Source organism: Colius striatus, chromosome Z, assembly GCF_028858725.1.
Source record: "Colius striatus isolate bColStr4 chromosome Z, bColStr4.1.hap1, whole genome shotgun sequence".
In the NCBI taxonomy this organism is placed as follows: Eukaryota; Metazoa; Chordata; class Aves; order Coliiformes; family Coliidae; genus Colius; species Colius striatus.
Window position 1 is genome coordinate 85,371,087 of NC_084790.1, and position 21,310 is coordinate 85,392,396.

A 21,310-nucleotide genomic window follows, 5' to 3' on the forward strand; every position below is an offset into this window, starting at 1 on the left:
ACACTGAAACAGTTTTTTTCTTATGTTTAAATGGAACTTTCTGTGCTCCAGCTTCTTTCCATCACCCCTTGTCCTGTCACTAGATAAAACAGGAAAAAAAAGTGCTGCCCCAACCTCCTGACACCCACCATTTAGATATTTGTAACTATTACTGAGACCCTCCCCCCATCAGTCTCCTCTTCTCCAGACTAAACAGTCCCAGGTCCCGCAGCCTTTCCTCATAAGAAAGACGCTCCAGTCCCCTGATCATCTTGATGGCCTTGTGCTGGACTCTCTCCAGCGGTTCCCCATCCCTTTGGTGCTGGGGAGCCCAAAACTGGACACAGGACTCCAGGTGAGGCAAGTCTCATTAGCAATATCCACTAAATCTAAGTTAAAGACCTAACTCTTCAAGATCTCAAGAAAGCTACCCAAACATCCATAAAAACAAATGGCTCAAATGACTGGGCTTGTACTGCTTTCAGTCCCCAGGGCAATGGCAGACATAGATGACTCAGGTGCTCAGAAAGCTACCACAGACAATTGCAGGTATCTGGAAAGTCAAAGCAGAGGAATCGCATCTCGTGTTCTAGCTGTGCGGCCTGGGAGAGTGGCAGACCTGCTCCATATCTCTCTGTAACACCACCTCTCCAATGTGCTGCTTGTCTTTGACAGAGGGGCAGCACAGAGCAGTTTTAGTCTCATGCTAGTCTAGGTAACTGGGGGAAAAAAAAGTTAGGGTAGGGTACTCATTACTGATTTGAAAGTATGTAAACTCTTAAGGTGACAAAAAGAGAGATGCTCAACTTCAGTCTTTGCTACCCAGACCAGAGACCAAACCCTAACAAGTGGGTGTTTTTCAACATACACTCAGTATCTTTTGTGAAAACAGGGCTGAAAACCGCACCAGCAAAAGCAGGTTGTTAGGAGATTGAACGTAGTGCGTGACATATGATAATAGTACAGACCTCTGATACTGCGCTCTGGGGTAAGAAAGCTTGTTCCAAGTTGACTCCAAGTTAAAGCTAGTGAAAAGACAGGTCATAGAAAACACTTAAATCTAAAAAAAAGAACCACTAAAACAGTCTGTTTTTCTGTCCCAGAACAGAAAAAATATGTGACAGGGTTTCTTCCGCTTAGGACCTTCAGACACCTGAGGCCTCACATCTGCTATTAGAAAAGAGAAAATATGAAAATAATGAAGAAAATCTTCCAAAGAAGTTATTTTTTATTTGGTGCACCACCACAAGGCACAGCAGCAAATAAAACTCCCTTTATACTCATCAGATTCTTCCTTTACGGAGCACAACATACTCTTACACTTTGAGAACCTTCAAGGTGAAGCAATACAAATCTTTCAGTTTGTTTATTTTTCCTAGCTTCAGCTTAACTTTCAAAAAATTGAAGTTTCCCTTTGATGATTACACAAAGTTGCTAAAAAATGCTAAACTCAAATTGTTTTTCATATAGTGGAGCTACAATCTCGATAGAAGTTCCTTGAATAGTCCTGTTATAAAAGTCACGATCATGATTTATATTGCTTTGAAAGCAACAAAAAAGATTACAACATGACACTTCTGAAATAGGAGAGAAAACAGTTCTTAACTTCTCTGCTGCTCATAATTAACAAGGAAAAAAAACTAACCATTTCTCATCATCTGCACATAGTTTCATTCCTACGGTGCAACAATCCTGTGCAGCTTTGTAATCAATTAATCACCCTTCCTCCTCCCACGTCCAACTTTGAAACTCACAGAAAATTCAGAGCATCCCTAAACAAATCAAAACACTGTTAACATTTAAATTTGGAAGTAACTCAGATTGCAGCCTAAACTAACTGCAACTCCATGAATAATGGAATCTAATACAAATATCAACTGACTCCCACTGGCACTGCAGGGTGCTACTTAACAGTGATGTAACTAGATCACAACATTTTATTTTTCCTCAACACGCATTTATAGTTCTAAATGAAGTGAAAATGTCCTGATAACAACCAGATGTTCAGTTATGTGTACCAGCTCTTAACAAGCTGCTGAAAGATGTCTTTATAATTTAAAGCTTTGGGAGCTCTATCTTGCAAGGAACCGTTAGCGAGAGTCTCTATATAAAAGTTATACAATTAAACACTAAAGTTGCATGTTTTTGCTGACTATGCCGTTTTAGCCACTAATGTAACACTCTTGAGTGCTAACATTAACAAAACTAAAGAAAAAGCAGAGTATCCATGACATAACCAAGGGAGCTATAAATCAAACATCAACATAACGTAACCCAAGTGTTAGGAGGGACAGAACATGCCTAATTCTTGAAAAGCAACAATCTTGTAGTTTCTACAAAATGTCTTTAAATTAAATGTTCATAGATAAACCCTTTTCTCCTTGGCATTGTGCACAACGCACCAGAGGGTTATTCAAGATGTTTTTAATAACTCTCAGATGTAGAGTCACAATCTGGCAGAGTCATATGGTCCCTGCTACAACCTGTTTGAGCAATGTTTGAGTGCAACTGCCTTACAGCAAGCTTGCCTCTCCCAACACAAATTGAGACATAGTTACTCAAACTGACCACGAACAATTCTGAGACATTCCTAGCTATGCTCTGCTGTACACTTCTGCAATATTCCTCAACAAAAACCAACAAATTTTGGTTCTTCAGTTATATACCGTAGTAGGGGATATGGGGAGGTGAATTACAGACTTAGCACTTGTCATCTTCCCCATCTCACACACCTTTCTTATTAATTTTGAGCTAGACTACCCACCTGTGTTTTCCAAGTGCATCTGTAGGTTATTCTGTAGGCAGACATGAGCTCATTCTGCCAAGGCTTCTAGTAGAGCAAACTTAGAGGTGAGAGCAAGCTATACCCATGCTCAGGAAAGACTCAAGCCTTCATGAACTCGGTGACACCATCAAACCCAAACTCATTGCTTTTGGTCAATCTGGAATATGGGTTGAGATCATGAACCTGCCTGAAAAATACCACCCACAGGTATCCTAACATCTATCTCCTCCCAACAGTACTTGTCATCTTAGACATCTTCACAGCATAATATTCAACAGTGAGGAATAACAAGATCTATGTTAAAATCGTGCATTTCTCACTACTCTGTAATAGGATCTAAACAGCACCATCCAGCAATGCTGTCCACCTCTCAGTAACACATTTGCAAAGGTAAAAAGCAAACAAAAACATCCCATTAAGACAGTACATCTGAAATTATAAGGAGAGGGAGAAGGAATTACAGTCCCCCTGAAGCATACACCAAAAAAGCACCCAGCAAGACATCTCAAAAGCAGAGTGCAGACTTCTCCTGCATTTTGGACACAGAGATGGTCTTTAGACAGAATCTTTGTATTTCAGTGAAGAAGGAAAAAAAAGGCTTAAATAGGGGAATAGAAAAGCAACATATTTAGACAGCAGCTGCCAGCTGCATCCACTCCATCATAAAATTGCATCCACAGAACCCAAGGGACACACTAATTGTGACAATCCTCTGTTAAGGCTACTGAATGCTCCTAAGAAAAACTTTGCCATTCTGAACGACACTTCAAAGGCAGGCTCAGCATGGAGATTTTAATGGTCTGTCACAACAAAAACTCATCTTTAATAGCAGCTTTACAAACAGACACTCTGCTAGCAATGCTGTTGTAAGCTGCCAGAGCTGCCTGTCGTCCTGCAAGTGATTTTAAGTCCTGCTACAGAAATCATTACAAGTTTGAATATTTTGCTCAATCTGTTCCTTCCCAAAATTCACATATTAGGCTTCTAATTTACTTGATTTGTTCCAGCTCAAGAAAGAAAGTAACTACTCTCTTGATACAAAGTGGAGAAAGAATTTACAGTGTAAATCTGATCAGGTAGAGGGAGATAAGTAAAAAGCAAATTCACTATTAACATAATCCCCATTAAGCCCCTGAAAAAAATAGTACTGCAGTAAGCAAAAATGTCTCAGCCTTTAACATCTTTATGAAGAAGAGAGTTGCACTGTGCATTAGAGAAAGCCAGTTTTTCCATATCTCCTTTCCCCTACCCTACTTACCCTTTGATGACATGGGGATAAAACTACTGGTTAATGCATTACCACATTGTTAAAGATGGCACACTGGCAAACAAGACAATGATAACACACTTGTGTGTTAGTATCTTGTAATTCCTGCTATTCCAGGAAAAGTTTAGCTAAGAGAACTTACTTGACAAAAAAAGCCCCCAAAACCTTTCACATCTCTCTCTTATAAAAAGTGAGCATGTTTTCAAACATTAAAGATAGGCTTTGGTTTTTTTAATAAGCCATTATTACCACTATATTACATAGTCAACTAAGTGTTTTCAACAGCTACTTCCATTCCCAGTAACCACATTCACCCAGAAATAAAGATGCTGACAGGTTCAGCTGTTGAGTTAAGAACAATCACGGCTATAAAACTTTTTCAGCCAGAAAGACAGAGTAAATGATATTGGACTCCACACAAACACTGGGACTTCCAAGAAAGAAAAATAAAACCCTGCAGGATTTATGAACCTACCCATATATCTCAGTCCTTTCACCTCTTTGTACTTCCTCTAATCTGCTCCAAACAAAAAGGGTATCTGTTCCAGGAAGTCCTGACAAGCTTTGCAGAATGACATCCTAAATCATATCACTAATTCGTTTCACACTACCTACACAAAACCCTCATGCAATGTTGACAGAGTTGTATTTAATGAGAGCAATGTTTCAAAAACTATTGCAACTTTGTCAGCCTTCCAACCAAAGGAACAATCCAAAGCACAAAAACTAAATCATCATCAGCATTTACTACTGTAAGAGACAAGCTGAAACACTTCCAAAGCTGTGACGCTTTAATTGGGGCGCTATAGTTTAAGCATAGATTACAATGCATGTTAACACAAAAGGTCCTGCCAACATTAACTTTCATAAAGCTTATCTTGGAAAAAAAGAAGTTAAAACTTATCAGGACAGGTGTGAAAAAACAAGCAGGTGTTGGTCTCTTCTCCCAGGCTACAAGTGGCAAGATGAAACAGCCTCAGGTCACACCAGGGGAGGTTTACATTGGAGATGGGGAACAATTTCATGCCCAAAAGGCTGACCAGCCCTGTCCCAGGCTGCCCAGGGCAGTGGTGCAGTCCCCATCCCTGGAGGGATCTCACAGCCATGGGGCTGGGGGACATGGGTTAATGGTGGCCGTGGCAGTGCTGGGGAAAGGGTTGGACTCAAGGAGGTTAAAGGGCTTTTCCAACCCAAATAATTCTGGTTTCTTATTTCCAAGGAAGAAATTAAATTCTCCTTCATATAATAATAAAGTCTGTTTCGTGACATGCATCCCATTGAGATGTGGAATCATAGAACCATAGAATGGTAGGGGTTGGAAGGGACCTTCAGAGACCATCCAGTCCAACCCCCCTGCAGAAGCAGGTTCACCTATATCAGGTCACACAGGAACATGTCCAGGGGGGTCTTGAAGACCTCCAAGGAAGGAGACTCCATATAGCAGATGCATGAAAGAAGCCATCCACACAAACCTAGAGATCTACAGAATCATTCCACTTATTTCTCTCCTTCAGACATCAATTAACTGATATTTCAGAGATTAGTCACATGACTTGTTTAATGCACAAGCAATTCAAGATCCCACGCAATTACAGAAGGGGAACTTTCATTTGCTCTTTGCTGCAATCCCCTCTGTTGAAGTGATGCCTCCAATATACTTTACCCTGTACTATCAGCACAATCATTTCTCGCCAAAGTTAGCACTACCTGTATGTGTGCCAACAGAGGTACCTGAAATATATCTCAAAACTCCTACAAATTAAACCAGGATAACTTCTGGTGACGGTTTGAACTGAGTGTGAGATGTGGATCAAGTACTTATTAAAAGAGCATGCCCAGAGTTGGTACTGGCAGCAGGTTCTGCACCATCACATAAATCTTTCAAAACAACTACTTAAACATTATGACCCTATCACTCAAAGTTCCATATTCTCTCATGCTTAATTCATAGAAAGTAGCCAGGAAAAAAGAGAGCAAAAAGCCAACTTACAGGAGGGGAATTTCAACAATGAGCTGGATGAGGCAACACAGCAACTCTTCGATGAGGTCTTCACACTCTACTCCTGAAAAAAAGCACACCAAAGGTTTTCTGGATTTTCAAATACCAATAGAATCACAGAATGGTAGGGCTTGGAAGGGACCTTTAGAGCTCATCCAGCCCAAACCCCTGGCAGAAGCAGGGTCACCTAGATCAGGTCACACAGGAACGTGTTCAGGCGGGTCTTGAAGCCCTCCAAGGAAGGAGCCTCCACACCCTCCCTGGGCAGCCTGGGCCAGGGCTCCCTCACCCTCACAGTAAAATAGTTTTTCTTATGTTTAAGTGGAACTTTTTGTGTTCCAGTTTCATCCCATCACCCCTTGTCCTGTTACTAGCTACTATAGAAAAAAGGGATGTCCCAACATCCTGACACCCACCATTGAGATATTTGTAAATGTTAATAAGATCCCCCCTCAGTCTCCTCCAGACTAAAAAGCCCCAGGTCCCGCAGCCTTTCCTCATATGAAAGATGTTCCAGTCCCCTGATCATCTTGGCAGCCCTGTGCTGGACTCTCTCCAGAACTTCCCTGTCCCTCTTGAGCTGGGGAGTCCAGAACTGTACACAGGACTCCAGATGAGGCCTCACCAGGGCAGAGCAGAAAACAAAGATTTAAAGACACAAATCCAGACAATCGGTATTTTAACTAAGGAACAAACATCAGAAGATAAATTCTATTTGTTTATAGAGACAGCATTCTTTCCTGAAATAGGAAGCTGCTGGAATTATCACCAGGGAAAATGGTTACTCCTTTCTTTGCATACAGTAAATAACAATTGGATAAATGAGGTCTTGGTATTTCAGGATTATGCTAATATTAAGAACACCAAGCCTCATCTAAGGTCCTATTAAATGGCATTATTACCTCTCACTGGTCCACAGCTTGAGTCTGCTCTCAAAATTCCCTGCACTCTGCCTCCTTCCCTCCTCCTCTTTTTTTAATACCAAGTGATGAATAAGCAGAGACAGAAAAGTTTCACCTGTCTAACACGCACTGAGCAATATTCCATCAACCATACACATCACTGCTGATCTTAAGCAACTAAATCTACACACTATCATTCCATGAATACACAACCATTTATTTATTTATTTATTTACAGAAGGGTTTATGCATTTCAAGGACAAGTAAGGATTCATTCATTTCCAAAGGGCATTTTAAGTTGAGTAGAAATTATTCTCTAGCCATACCCAATATGACAAAATGCATGGGACGAGCAAAAAACTACTTTTAAGACGCAGCTATTCCAAGCAATAAAAGTGGTGGCACCTTGGATGAGCACTGTGATTTTTAAAGGCAACTGTGAGAACAGACTTACAACACTTGCAAGGAAAAAGATTATTAAATCATTTGCGATTGCCATATAATGGTAAAAAATCAAATAGAAGACGTATCTCTTGGTTCATCGGGATTTTCCTCCTTTCAAAAATCAAAATTGTAAAGAAAAGCACAGGGTTTTTACACTGCTGAGTGGCCCTAGAGAAGGCATGGTTTTCCCTCTGCATTACCTGACAGGTATTACAGCACAGTGATTGTCCAAACCCTTGTTTGTTTTGTACTTCCAAATAAATACCTCTTGCAATAAACACAACATTACAGCCAGCTTATGGTGGTGTTACTCTGCTGAACCCAAGTCTGCTCCTACACCCAGGACTCAATTTTAAGAAGCACACCAGAGGGAATAGTCACAATAAAGCAAAATTATTTCTTTCCACAATCCATTTATTAAAAACACATTAAAAATTGTCACCTAGTGAACTCTACATTCTAAAGGAAATCAGTTTTTTATAACGGAAACATGGTTTCCTTTATATAGAATCCCCCATGAGTAACACAATGCAGCTCAGTTAGTAAAAAACTGAGACCTGCTAGGAGTATTTAACCTTGGGCAGAAAACACAGCTAATAATGAAGCCCAGACAATGTATGCCAAAGCATCTTGAATGTGACAGTTTCCTAAAGTTTTCTGTCTCCAGCAAATGCTTATAGAGCAAGACTGCTACCACTTCTCCGAAGGTCCGTATTTTTTCCTCTTGGCAATTGAGGAAAGGGAAGGGGAGAGAGGGAAAATGACAAAAAAGGACAGTTTCTTTCAAGAATATCATTTCTTCACACACCACATTTGAACTATATTATTTGAATATGAAAGAGGACTTTTCCCCCCACACTGTACAAAAAAATAAAACACTAAAATAGTGGATTAGCACAACCACACAGAATGGAAGATGTTATTCTTTCCTGCTCTGTTTTCCAAAAAAAAAAAAAGGCTTAATTGCTGTAATCAATGTCATTCAGCCACAATAATTAATGTATCCTTTTCCCCATTGGGGCACAGGCATTCTTGTTTAATTCTTGTCTTGCCAAGACAATAGGGCAGATGCATGCCAAATCTGTAACGTGAGAGTGAGCTATAAACACAGAACACTATGTATTTTCACAAACAATGCCTTTTTCAATAGCAGGATAAAGATAATACACACAAGGCTCATTCACATTAATACATCACATACTTGGATCAAAGACCTGTGTAAAGCCTTGGGGAAAATAAGCAAAGGGTGAATCTGTCCAGATAAGATTAGAGAGGACTTGCAGAGAGACAAATCATAGGTGCCTCTTCTAAACCCCCTCACACTGCAGGTAACTGCAAACACACAGGTTTTAAAATGTCCAGTTATGCTGTGACACCATTTTTCACGAGCCATATTGAAGCTCTCAGATGTGTGGATTATTTGCATTGGGGAATTTTGGGCTTTCTTGTGAGGTCTGTTCAAATTGGGGGGATGTGGTGGTTTACATAAATAATATTTTAGAGGGTTTTTTATTCTTTCAAAGCTATGCACATTACAAATACTGGATTAGCAGAAGCTACACAGGCAAAAAGGCTTCTCCGGGACAAAGGGTATGTGCCAGAAGAGTCACCTTCTAGTAAAACCAGCCCCACTCCACTCTTGTCCATGACACATGGTCTAACACAGACAGGACAACAGTCTTTCTTCTCAAGAATCTAACTACTGTGTTGTAAAGACCTGATCTGAGAGGTTGGATGTGCCTAATTTTATTAAGATCACAAAAATCACAGAATCTCAAGGGTTGGAAGGGACCTGGAAAGCTCATCCAGTCCAACCTCCCTGCCAGAGCAGCACCACCTAGAGTAGGTCACAGAGGAACTCATCCAGCTGGGTTTGAATGCCTCCAGAGAAAGAGACTCCACAACCCATCTGGGCAGCCCCTGCCAGTGCTCCCTCACCTCAACAGGGAAGACGTGAAGAATCTAGTGAGGGAAGATGTCGTTAGTACTGTTAGTACTGTGGTTAGTACTACGGTTAGAACTGATCCATTGACAAGGCAATTTGCAAGAGTCAAAGAATTTAAGCACAATATTAAAAAATAAGTGCATGTCCAGGAAACAAAACACGTGTTATGCAACAGGAAATACGGCAAGGAAGATGCTCCAATAATCTAGTTGTTCTCTTTCTGCTCTCTGGTCCACCTTTTTGAATGTGAACGTGTTGAAAATCAGTGTGGTTTCAGCAAAAAGAGAGTCATAACACTGTCTGCCACAGATCTTTGTGAAGCACCATATCAAGATGCTGTTTCAGACCACACGATGGGTAACTCTGGCAAAGGAGCCTTGAGTTCACTTGCTTTGTGGTAAAGATACTGTCGAACTTAAAATTGGGAGCAGCTTTGTGGAGAGGAACCTGGAAGTGCTGGTAGGCAGCAAAATAAACATAATCAGCGATGTGCCCTTGTGGGCAGGAAGGCCAATGGCATTCTGAGGAGCATCAAGAACAGCAGGTTCTGCTACCCCTCTGCTCTGACCTGTTGAGGCTTCATCTGGAGTGTTATGTCCAGTTCTGGGCTCCCCAGCCCAAGAGGGACAGGGAACTGCTGGAGAGAGGTCAGAACGGGGCTACCAAGATGCTGAGGGGATTGGAACATGTCTCTGATGAGGAAAGGCTGCGGGACCTGGGGCTGCTCAGCCTGGAGAAGAGACAATTAAGGGTCAATCTCATTAACATTTACAAGTATTTTAGAGGTGTTTGTCAAGAAGTTAGGGCCGCATTTTTTTTCTGTAGTGTCCAGTGACAGGAAAAGGGGTAATGTACATCAGCTGGAACACATAACATTCCACTTAAACATAAGGTAAATCTACTTTACTGTAAGGGTGAGAGACCCTTGGCCCAGGCTGCCCAGGGAAGGTGTGAAGGCTCCTTCTCAGGAAGTTTCCATACCCACCTGGACATGCTCCTGTGGCTCCTGATCAAGGGGAACCTGCTTGAGCAGGGGGTTGGACTGGATAAGCTCTGGAGGCCCCTTCCAATCCCCACCATTCTAAGATTCTATATCATTGATTGCATAAAGCCCAAAAATGGTCTGGCAAAAAGGACTAGTATCAGAGTGTTAATACAGTGTGAGTGAGCTATGGAAGAACAACCATAAGTATCTGACTGTGGTTTTCCTTCCTCAGTCGAAACAGCAAGGATGGATGTTGAGACAACCTAATAGCTGCTTGCTCTTGAATAGTGAAAACTGTTCATTCAAATCTGTCTAACTTCTTGGCACCTGCCTTTTGCTGTGGGGAAATCTTTGGTGCCACAAGACTGAGTGCTACGTGTTGAAATAGTTTATTGTCTTTTAAACTGCAATGGGTGATCTCCAGGAATGAAAGCAGAAGGAATGAGGGTAGGAATGAAGAGCTTCCTGCCCTCTTGTGTTTGAAAGTAACACCTGCTTACAATAAGCTATCAATGCAGAATGACTCTGGGTTTATATGTGCTTTCAAAAAATTGCCCATCTCTTGCTTAGGTGGTGTGGTGTAGCAGATTAAAACGGATGGAAAAGCTGAGACCCTTTGTTGTCTTGAACCCTCGCCATCTTTATTGCTTATGCTGGGAGTTCCATGCAGCATGGTGTGGAAAGTGATTCTTGTCACTGGAGCAGATCTGTGTTTATACAGTGTCCAGCAGCACTTCAGTGTAATTCACAGTGACATTTATTAGCAATAATTTTGTGCGTATCAATGGCAAATGATACTTAGCAATTATCTTTGAAGAGATTGTTCGCTGGATGTCATTGATTAGGAAGGTAATTGTGTGTGGTCTGCTGGTGAGAGTAAGGGATGGCATCAGGAAAGGAGCCCCTCCTGTGCTCTCCCTGCTCAACTGTGGCTCGAGTCTGCTGCTGCTTTCAACTCAGGTTTCCAACTGGAGATGAATTTTGTGACCTTCCTCAAGGTACTGAGGCTCATAACGTGCTGTGATTACATAGCCATTGTTTTTGGTTCCTAATAAAACTTCACATAGGTTTTAAAAAATACATATACAGCATGTTTATAGGGTGAATGCCTTCCTATAGCTTTTGTGTTTAGCTACAGGAAAAGTTTAAGTACTGTTAATAGAGAGCAATAAACTACTGTTGTGTTGTGGCCTGTTCATGCAAGCAGGAAGAAATACAATATTTTTTGGTTTGTATTTTCATAATGAAGTCAAGTGTAGCTTTCTTGAATTCTTGGTGGTTTTTTTTTTTTTTGAGAACTAGACCCTGACTTGTTGTTGTGAAGCAGATAAAGACTTGCTAGAACTTTTACTGAAGTTTTACATACTTTACATCATTTACAGTGCATGTGCATCTTTAAAAAAATAAACTCCTCTTAGTTGTTTTTTCTGTCTTTTCACTTATCAGAGCTTGATATTATTTTATGATTCCTTAATTTTGAATGTGATAAACCAAACCTTATAAAAGACATTATTAATTATGTAATGTAAATAAAATATCCAAATACATATTGTGGGATCTCAACCGGCTGAGAGTTGGGCAGAGAGGAACCTCATGAGGTTTAACAAGGACAAGTGCAGAGTCCTGCAGCTGGGAAGGAACAACCCCCTGCACCAGCACAGGTTGGGTGTGACCTGCTGGAGAGCAGCTCTGCAGAGACAGACCTAGGAGTCCAGACTGATAATAAACTAACCATGAGCCAGCAATGTGCCCTTGTGGCCAAGAAGGCCAAGAAGAGTGTGGGCAGCAGGTCAAGGGAGGTTCTTCTCCCCCTCTACTCTGCCCTGCTGAGGCCTCATCTGGAGTCCTGTGTCCAACTCTGGGCTCCTCAGCTCAAGAGGGACAGGGAACTGCTGCAGAGAGTCCAGTGCAGGGCCAGCAAGATGATCAGGGGACTGGAACATCTTTCATCTGAGGAAAGGCTGCGGGAACTGGGGCTGTTTATTCTGGAGGAGATTGAGGAGGGATCTTATTAACATTTACAAATATCTAAAGGGTGGGTGTCAGGAGGTTGGGACATCCCTCTTTTCTATAGTAGTAACAGGACAAGGGGTGATGGGATGAAGCTGGAACACAAAAAGTTCCACTTAAACATAAGAAAAAACTATTTCACTGTCAGTTGAGGGAGCCCTGGCCCAGGCTGCCCAGACGGGTTGTGGAGGCTCCTTCCTTGGAGGCCTTCAAGACCCGCCTGGACACGTTCCTGTGTGACCTGATCTACATGGAACTTGCTTCTGCAGGGGGTTGGACTGGATGATCTCTAAAGGTCCCTTCCAACCCCTGCCATTCTATGATTCTATGAAATAAATAGGTACTTTAATACAGTGTCTGAACTTTGAAATACTGTTTGCTTATTTTCTTAATGGCTGGTGAGTAGTTACTGGAAAGAAGAGTAGAACCCATCAACAATGCAACCAATCTCTCTCTCCAGCCTTGTGCAAAAAGGTAATCGTTCTTATCAGGATCATCTTAAAACTCTGCCAGAAAGGAGTCAATCAGAGCACCAGTATCTGCTGTACAATATTTGGCATGCTGGGCAGAAGTGTATAATGTATGACCGAGACTTCTTCAGAGCACAAGACCGCTGAGGAGTGGCTGAGGGCCCTGGGGATGTTCAAACTGGACAAGAGGAGGCTGAGGGGAGACCTTCTTGCTCTTGGCAATGCCCTGACAGAAGGCTGTGATCATGGAGGGGGTCAGTCTCTGCTCTTAAGCTACAAGGGACAGGACACTAGCAAATGGCCTCAAGTTGCACCAGGGTAAGTTTAGATGGGGAACAACTTCTTCCCTCAAGGGCTGTCCAGCCCTGTCCCAGGCTGCCCAGGGCAGTGCTGCAGTTCCCATCCCTGGAGGGATCCCAAAGCCATGTATCTGTGGGGCTGAAGGACACAGGTTAGTGGTGGCCATGGCAGTGCTGAGGGAATGGCTGGACTCCAGCAGCTTAAAGGACTTTTCCAACCCCAATGATTCTGTGATAAATACATCCTTGTCACTGGCTACTCAGCAATGTGCCTTGTATTTCGATAGGTTATATGAGACATAGCCACTTTTGTTTGGTTAGCATTTTTTATAACAGTCTTACCCCGATGTACTCTCCTTACAGGTTTTGCAATTCATATGCTTTCACTTTTTCTGAATGTCCAAATTGTTTTTTTTCCCTGCTAGATTGTATTTTAAACTCAGAAGGAAGCTGTGTGTTTGTGCTTTGTGTCATAAAATACGATTATTCAAGCTTTTAGTTATGAAGGAAGTTGGAGTGCGTGGATGTATTGCAGCCCACCATAATAAAGTTGTAATGAATAAATAGCAGAGGATAATGTCTTCAAACCAAAACAAGGTAAACATAGATACGAGGAAGAAGTGGTTCCCTGTGAGGGTGGTGAGGCCCTGGCACAGGCTGGCCAGAGAGGCTGTGGCTGCCCCATCCCTGGCAGTGTCCAAGGGCAGGTTGGATGGGGCTTGGAGCAACCTGAATGTCCCTGCCCATAGCAGGGGGTTGGAACCAGATAAACTTTTAGGTCCCTTCCTTATAGTATTTGAAATCAAATCATCAATTAATTTAACCTATTACCTGTCCCATAGTAGGAAACTTTAATAATCCTCTATGTGAGAAGTGTTTGTCACAAGGTTGCAAAAACGTGTATTTACTGTATTACAGTAAATAAGAGAGCATAGAAGAGGAAATAAATAGCAGTACATTTACTGCAGCCATTAAATGACTTAATGAGTATTCAGCTATCATATAATAGAAATGAGGGGTGGCAATTAGTTTGCATAGTCATTATTCTCTTAATTGAGAGCTGGGAGGTTTTAGAGTCCTTTCTGCTGAGTCCTTAGGGCTGAAGCTACAAACCACAAAAACCAGAGAAACTATAAATCTGATTAAGTAATGAATTGAATGGGTTAGATTGTAGGTACTGTTTTACAAGTAACAATTATTTCATTACTGGTGTCCAGCTTCTATCCTATCTGCAGGAGTAAACATGCAGAAAACCATGCAGCATCTAAGGTGATGCTACATCTTGCTGTGCCTGAATATCTGGAATATTGTGTCCAGTTCTGGGCCCCTCAGTTCCAGAAGCACGGGGAGCTGCTGGAGAGAGTTCAGTGCAGGGCCACCAAGATGATAGAGTGGAGCATTTCCCTTCTAATGAACGGTTGAGGCTCTTGAGCTTGGAGGAGGCTGAGGGGTGACCTCGCTCATGTTTACAAATGCAAAAAGGACGGGTGTCAGGAGGATGGAGCCAGGGTGTGCTCAGTGATGGCCAATGACAGGACAAGGGGCAATGGGTACAAGCTGGAACAGAAGAAGTTCCAAAGAAACACAAGGGAAAACTTGTTCCCTGTTAAGGTGAGGGAGCACTGGCAGGAGCTGCCCAGATGGGCTGTGGAGTCTCCTTCTCTGGAGACATTCAAACCCAGCTGGATGAGTTCCTGTGTGCCCTGCTCTAGGTAGCCCTGCTCTGGCAGGGGGGTTGCACTGGATGAGCTTTCGAGGTCCCTTCCAACTCTTGAGATTCTGTGACTAAACAAAGGTAGGTCTATACGATCACCTCTGAACAACCATCTAAAAACTGCCAAGTGAAGTTTGTAAATAAGTGATTATGTTAAATTTAACACAAAACATTAAAGAAAAAATAAACCGAATAATTTAACCCCTGCTCCAGAAGTCTGGTTTGCTACCCAAACCTGTAATATGCCAACAGCTTGTTATCAAACAATTCTAGAAGATGACAGTCAACATGTTGCTAGAAGCTCTCACCACATTTTGAAGGTGTTCTCTTTCACATGTATGTTTGGCTTACACCAAATTACTTCAGACCTCGAGGTAAGTCAGTTTTACTATTACCAGCACACTTTCCATCTCACAGGTTGTCCCAAACAGTAAACACACATGCAACCTCATCGGTCCTTCCCTTCTAGTTTTAAAGCAAAGTTTAGGATTCTTAGTCTAAACAAAACATAGAGTCATGGAATTACTTAGTGTGAAAAAGAACCTTAAGATCGTCGAGTCCAATCATTAACCTAACACTACCACTAAGCTCAGCACTAAACCATGGCCCTAAGCACCACATCTACAAACATCAGAACTTCTCAGTTTCTCACAGGATGTTTGTTTCACTAGCACTGGTGTACACGTACCATAAGAGCCTGGTGTTTTCTCTTCGTAAGTAAAATGAAGTTGCAGATCTTCTTCTGACATTTGACTGATGAACACTTTCAGCAAACAGCAAATAATAAACAGTGCATTGTGAGCTTGCCAAATAAAGAGGTGACTAGAAAAGAAGTAGGAATAAACAAGGATCAGTAATGCTTAACCTGTGAACATACATCAAAAAAAGCACAAGAAAATACATGCCAGAGCAGTTGAGGCAAGGGAAAACACAAATGCTTAAGCAGGGAGTCTTCAGTCAATGCTCCAGAAAACAAAATGGAAATATAGTTAAGTTTGGGTTTCTTCCTTCTGCCCCAAGAGAATACAGTCTCATTCCTAACTGAGTTTGTACTGCTAAAAACATCACAATTGCTCAAAGTAACATTCTGCAAAGAGCCATCAGATGGCTGGGAATACTTCTAAAGGTTACTAAATACTAAAGGCTCAAGCCACTCAGACATTCAGAAGTTTCCTACAGCTCTGGATATCAAAGCTACTCAGGCTCCTGTTTCCTTTGCTCTTTCCCAGCCAAGCAGCCTTCAAATGACTGCAGGCACTTATGGACCTGAGGAGCACAATACAGCAACATTTTTCAATGCAACACACTGCTATTTTTCAAGCTTTCTGAATGCAAGGGGAATATAGTTTCATCATGTCTGAGTCTCAGCAGCCCATACTACAACATTTAGTCAAGCTTTTGCTTGAAGTTGTACTTTTAAGGTATTTCTGGATTAAAACAGCAGGAGCTATCCAGGCAGGAATAAGTTATTTCTCCAGATAAAAACAAAAGTTTAAGGGTAGTCCTGGCAGTAACAGGGCATTAAAAAGAAAGCCTTGCTTTTTGAAACCTCAAATTTGAAAGGAGTTTGACATTTGTCTATGAGAGTAAAATTACACAGTGCTGCACACGTAACCTCTTGGAGTTCCTTCCTACTGCTGAAAGGGGCAAGCAAATCCAATGGCAGTTGCATAGTATTATTTGAAAGCCTTGTGTTTATAAAGAAGTTTATGTTCAAAATCAATACAGCTTAAAGTACTCCCAAAATAAAACACTTGTTCATACATTAAGTTAAAAAAGGTCAGGTTGTTTTTAAACAGCTCTTAAATCCCTAGTAACCAGAAGTCACACCTTTTGTACACAGGATGAACACAAACATGTCTTTTTTCCCCAGGAATCTATTTGCCTAGTAATTTTCTGTGTTTGGAAAAGCAGGAGATACTTAGTTTCAAACAATAATTGAAGAGAATCCTAAGTTTCGGTCTGTGATGTTAAGGAGCAAAGTAAAAAAAAAAAACCTCAAGTGGCAGCAGCAGAAGGAACACTGAACAAGTGAAATGGCAAACACAGCTCTTGTCTGGGTACCTACTTCTGACATTCTGCTGAAATTTTTAACTCTTTGGTTCTGGAGAGAAAGACTTTAATCAACGACCCAAGGTTCCCTGTTCGAGGATTCTTCTCAACTAGGACAAATAAGAAACAATTTTAGCACATGGAAGTTGATCTTATTTAGTTCAAACAATACACAGAATGAAAACAAATAAACATTTGTACATAAAGCATGGTATGTCTGGTTTCCTGTAGAGCTGTTGCGCTTCTAAGACTCTCTAGTATATGCTTTACTACTCCATAATTGCTCTTTGAACATACTTCTCATCCTTGGTTTAAAATATTCCCAAAGTGGAACTCATAAAACCGTTGCAGTTGGAAATCACCTTGAAGATCATTGAAACCAATCATTCAACCTCACACTGCCAGGCCCATCACTGCACTAAACCATATAGAATTACACAGCCTACTTCCTTTCCAAGATTTGTCTCCAGAACAACAGTCTCCCATCAGAAAATTAAGCATGTTTTCACAACTAGCTTTTACCTTCTTGAAGCATCATTGACAAACACTTATATTATTTGTTCCTTTCGTCCTCTGACTAATTTTTTTCCCCTTACTGAATAGCTTAGAAGGAAAAAAGAGGCAGTAGGGATGGAGTTATTGGTTTTATAGCTCTGTCATTTCAAGTTCTACAAAAGTTAACAATGGAAGTCTCTAGAAGTTTGGGATCTACATAAACACATGCTTTTCATTCCTTTTATCTTCCTAGTGGAACCCATATCAGTACAGTTAAGTACACTGAAGACATGGATGCACACACGAATGCTGTTTCTTAATTGTTTTTGACAAAAAGATGTTAATGATTTCTCACCTAAAGACTTGCAGACTGAGACTGTGGCTTCTTCCAAGAGCTTTAAGTCAGAACTAGGGGAGAGACAAAAGAAAATTAAAACAGTTACACAAGCATTTGGGTTCCTATAAGTGAAAATTAATTACAAAGCAGTAGTAAAATATTTCTATGAAGCACTTAATTAATCCATTAGCTGGTTTACATAGGAATCACAGAAGCATGAAGTGGTTGAGGTGAGGAGATCTTGTTCAACCTCATGGCCGAGGCAGGGCCACCTAGATCAAATTGCCCAGGATCATGTCCAGGTAGCTTTTGAATATCTCCAAGAACAAAGACTCTGCTACCTCTCCAGGCCACTCATTCCAAAGCTCAGTCATCCTAACATCAGGCAGTACAACTCGCATTTGAAGTACAATGACTATAAAACAAGAAACTAATAGTGAATTATTCATCTATCATTAGTGTCACTACTAATTTTGTGGCTTTGATGCTGCCATGCTTAGCTTGAATCCACTGAAAGTACACAAGGAACAGCAGTCTACAGAAAGAACTTGACTTTTTACAAGAACTATCACATGAAATAACATCTTTTTAAAAAGCATGTATTAAAGAATCACCAACCTGACATTTAACCTCACGCTAGGCACCACTTCCCTTTAAATCATGTTACTACATTAATGCAGCAGTCACATCAGATTGACTTAATTTTTCATTACTTCATTAATTGCCTGTTGGTATACCTCAATGAAAATCATCAGCTGAAAAGAACAACAAAGCACTAAAGCATAACCTGCCAACAAGAACTGAAAGTAAACACCAGCTGCATCAAATATATAAAAAGATATTTATATACTTCTATCACTACAAACCTACCAGTACAGAGTAAGGGATCCTTGAAAACAAAACAGAGTACACTGACATATATTTTTCCTTAACAGAAAAAAAAATGACAAATAATTATCAGATATTGTGCCCAATGCCACACGTAGGAACATGAAGGTGTCTAAAGAGTAATCTGTCCCAGTGTTTCACCACCATCACAAAAAAATTCTCCCTTTAGTCTAAATTTTGCCTCTTTCAGTCTAAAACCACTATGTGTTGTCCTATTACTACAGGCCTTACTACTCAGGATACTGGAGAAGATGGTAAAGCCTCTCTGTACTAACCCAACTTACAGTCTAACCTATAGGTATGGCTGTGCTTCTGAAGCTCTCCAAATTAAAAACCAGACAAAAAAGAAAACAGTTTGATGTTTGCAGACATAACATAGAATGTAAGACGGGCTGAAAAATTCCAGAGGTCATACAGTTACATCCTTGTAATTAAAGGTATGAAAATCACCATCCTCCAAATAAACGGGAAAGTAGCAATATAATGAAACCTGAACAGTAATCAGGCCAAAGAAATCAGTGGTAAGGCCTCTGCTCAAACATCCAGTTCACAGTGCAGTCCTAGGACCTGCTGCATCAATCTGAGATTAACTGTGGTGCTGGTGTGTGAAGCCTCTAAACCAGATCCACTCCTGAAAACCTCTATGGAGCAGTGCTCTTGGAAGCTGTTGAGTCTGAGCTATGCCCAAATTCCCGAGAACTAGAAAAGGAGGCAAAGACACTGGTAGAAATGGCCCCTAAAAGAATTATTTCTAACCTTTTCACTAGGAAATGCTTCAAGATAGACACATCAAACAAATTAAGTTTTAAGATGCCTGGAAATATTCCTCTATCAGACTAATTTACTGTCAGCAGACAGCTCTTTAGCTACAGCCGAATAGTCTACGACAACTTCAGATCATGCAGACTGGCGTTTTATGATACCAAATATCAGCACTCACTCCTCCCTTACAAACTGCTTTGAAACGCAGGTTTCAGAAAGAACTTAATACTTTCATACATGTTTTAAAAACATTAGACTTACTCTCTAAGGTGGTCTTGTTTCAGCACTGAAAACACGCACAGTAATTAAAAACAAATGGTATCAAGCTAAAAGGCCGTGCCAGCAACTACAGATGACGCAGTTTTCTAGGTCTATGTGAAACAAGGATTTTTTGCACCTTAAAAAATAAATAAATCTAAATCTGTGCACCAGGCTGCTTGTCATCAGGATGTATTCCTTCCTAAGAGCTGATGGGCAGGGTGAGTATTACATTGGACACCTACTCAGAGTTCACAAATACTGAATAATCGTAATCCACTACAACATGATTCATCTCCCACTATCCAAAGATGCTGGGCACTTCAGTAATACAGCCTGAATGATTATAGTAATTAGAATCATAGAATCATAGACTGGCAGAAGGTGGAAGGAGCCTTTAGAGATCACCTAGTCCAACCCCCCTGCCAGAGCAGGTCCACCTAGATCAGGTCACACAGGAAGATGTCCAAGCAGGTTTTGAAGCCCTCCAATTGCTCCAGTATTTACAATATAAATGTAAACATTCAGCTTTTAATCATGGTTCATTATTCCCCTAATTTTTAAGCAGATAGGATTTAAAGTTGAGCATTCTTACAGGTTTTTTTCTTACTTCCCTTTCAGTTATTAAAAAAAAAACCAAACACACAAAGTCCTCAAAAAAATTCCAGAGTTGCCTAATTTCTACAGGTCTCCAGGATCAAAACCAGTGGCAAAGCAAACCTTCAGATCTTCTGCAAAGCTTTCAGCACTTGAGTCATTCTTTTTCCTACCAAAATGAAGTTTAATGCAAAAAAATTAACTACAGCCCACTCCGCCTTCCAAAATTGCCTTTTTCTCATATTTGAGACTGGGCAACAACACAGAATCACAGGATGGCAGGGGTTGGAAGGGAGCTCTAATGGCATCAGCCCGCTCAGTAAATTTGCACTGTGGGAATGCTGACTTGAATGGATTAGGTGGAGGAAAGATGTCAAAGAATAAAAAGCTGCATATAATTTATTGTACCAATTTAAAAATGCACCATATTATGGCAACATAAAAGTCGCTCATTTATATGTCTTTCCATTGAAGGCTCATGCACACCATTCTTGAAGCAGTGACTCATTAAAAACTCCAGGGAAGGAACAAAGTGGAACAGTAAATATCAAGCACATGATTTTCAGCAAGTTCTGTGTTAGTTAACTCTGGTTTAAGTTTTCCATCAGGAAAGAATTGTAACGAATACCACTGCTAAGGAGAAGGTTGCATTCTTGGTAGCAACTCGTAAAAGAACCAAACACAAAGGTCTGCCTAAACTGAGAGCTAAGACTCGAAAGTAAACCTCACGGCTCTTACTCGTAACAATAACTAAAACAATCACCCAGAAAAGCTGTCTTCTCTTTGAATAACATCTGGATATTGGAAAGATTGACAAGTCTGCCACTTGAAATGTAGGAAGCAGTAGATTTAAGAGGTTTTATACGATTTTAGTTCAGCTCCCTTGAGTCTATTCTGTGCAACAAATAAGGATTCACAAAGGAAAAAAAAAAGCCTGAACACGCAGGAGTGTGAATTTAGACCACCAGGTACTTCCCAAAGGCTGAAACCAGAAAGTTCTCAGCAGACACTCTGGAGCCTGAGGAGTCTTCACCTGCTTCATGGAAGAGGAGATCACAATACACCTTTTACAGTAAAAAGCATGAGGCAACCTAAAACTAAACTGCTGGTAGCTTTTCCTTT

General features: G+C 40.9%; 1 protein-coding gene across 2 annotated transcripts in view; it reads right to left on the reverse strand.

Annotated features, from left to right (window-relative positions):
* The window catches only part of DYM (dymeclin), a 231,561-nt gene that overhangs the window by 193,176 nt on the left and 17,075 nt on the right, over positions 1–21,310 (reverse strand). The window contains exons 3-6 of one of the 2 annotated variants that reach the window (XM_062017992.1): positions 17,702–17,754; positions 16,868–16,961; positions 15,488–15,621; positions 6,022–6,094 (exon numbers count right to left, since the gene is read on the reverse strand). In XM_062017992.1, coding sequence (XP_061873976.1) covers positions 6,022–6,094; positions 15,488–15,621; positions 16,868–16,961; positions 17,702–17,754 — 354 coding nt within the window. Of the gene's footprint in view, positions 1–6,021; positions 6,095–6,446; positions 6,534–15,487; positions 15,622–16,867; positions 16,962–17,701; positions 17,755–21,310 lie in introns of those variants that run through there. The other variant, XM_062017993.1, reaches the window with a different exon arrangement.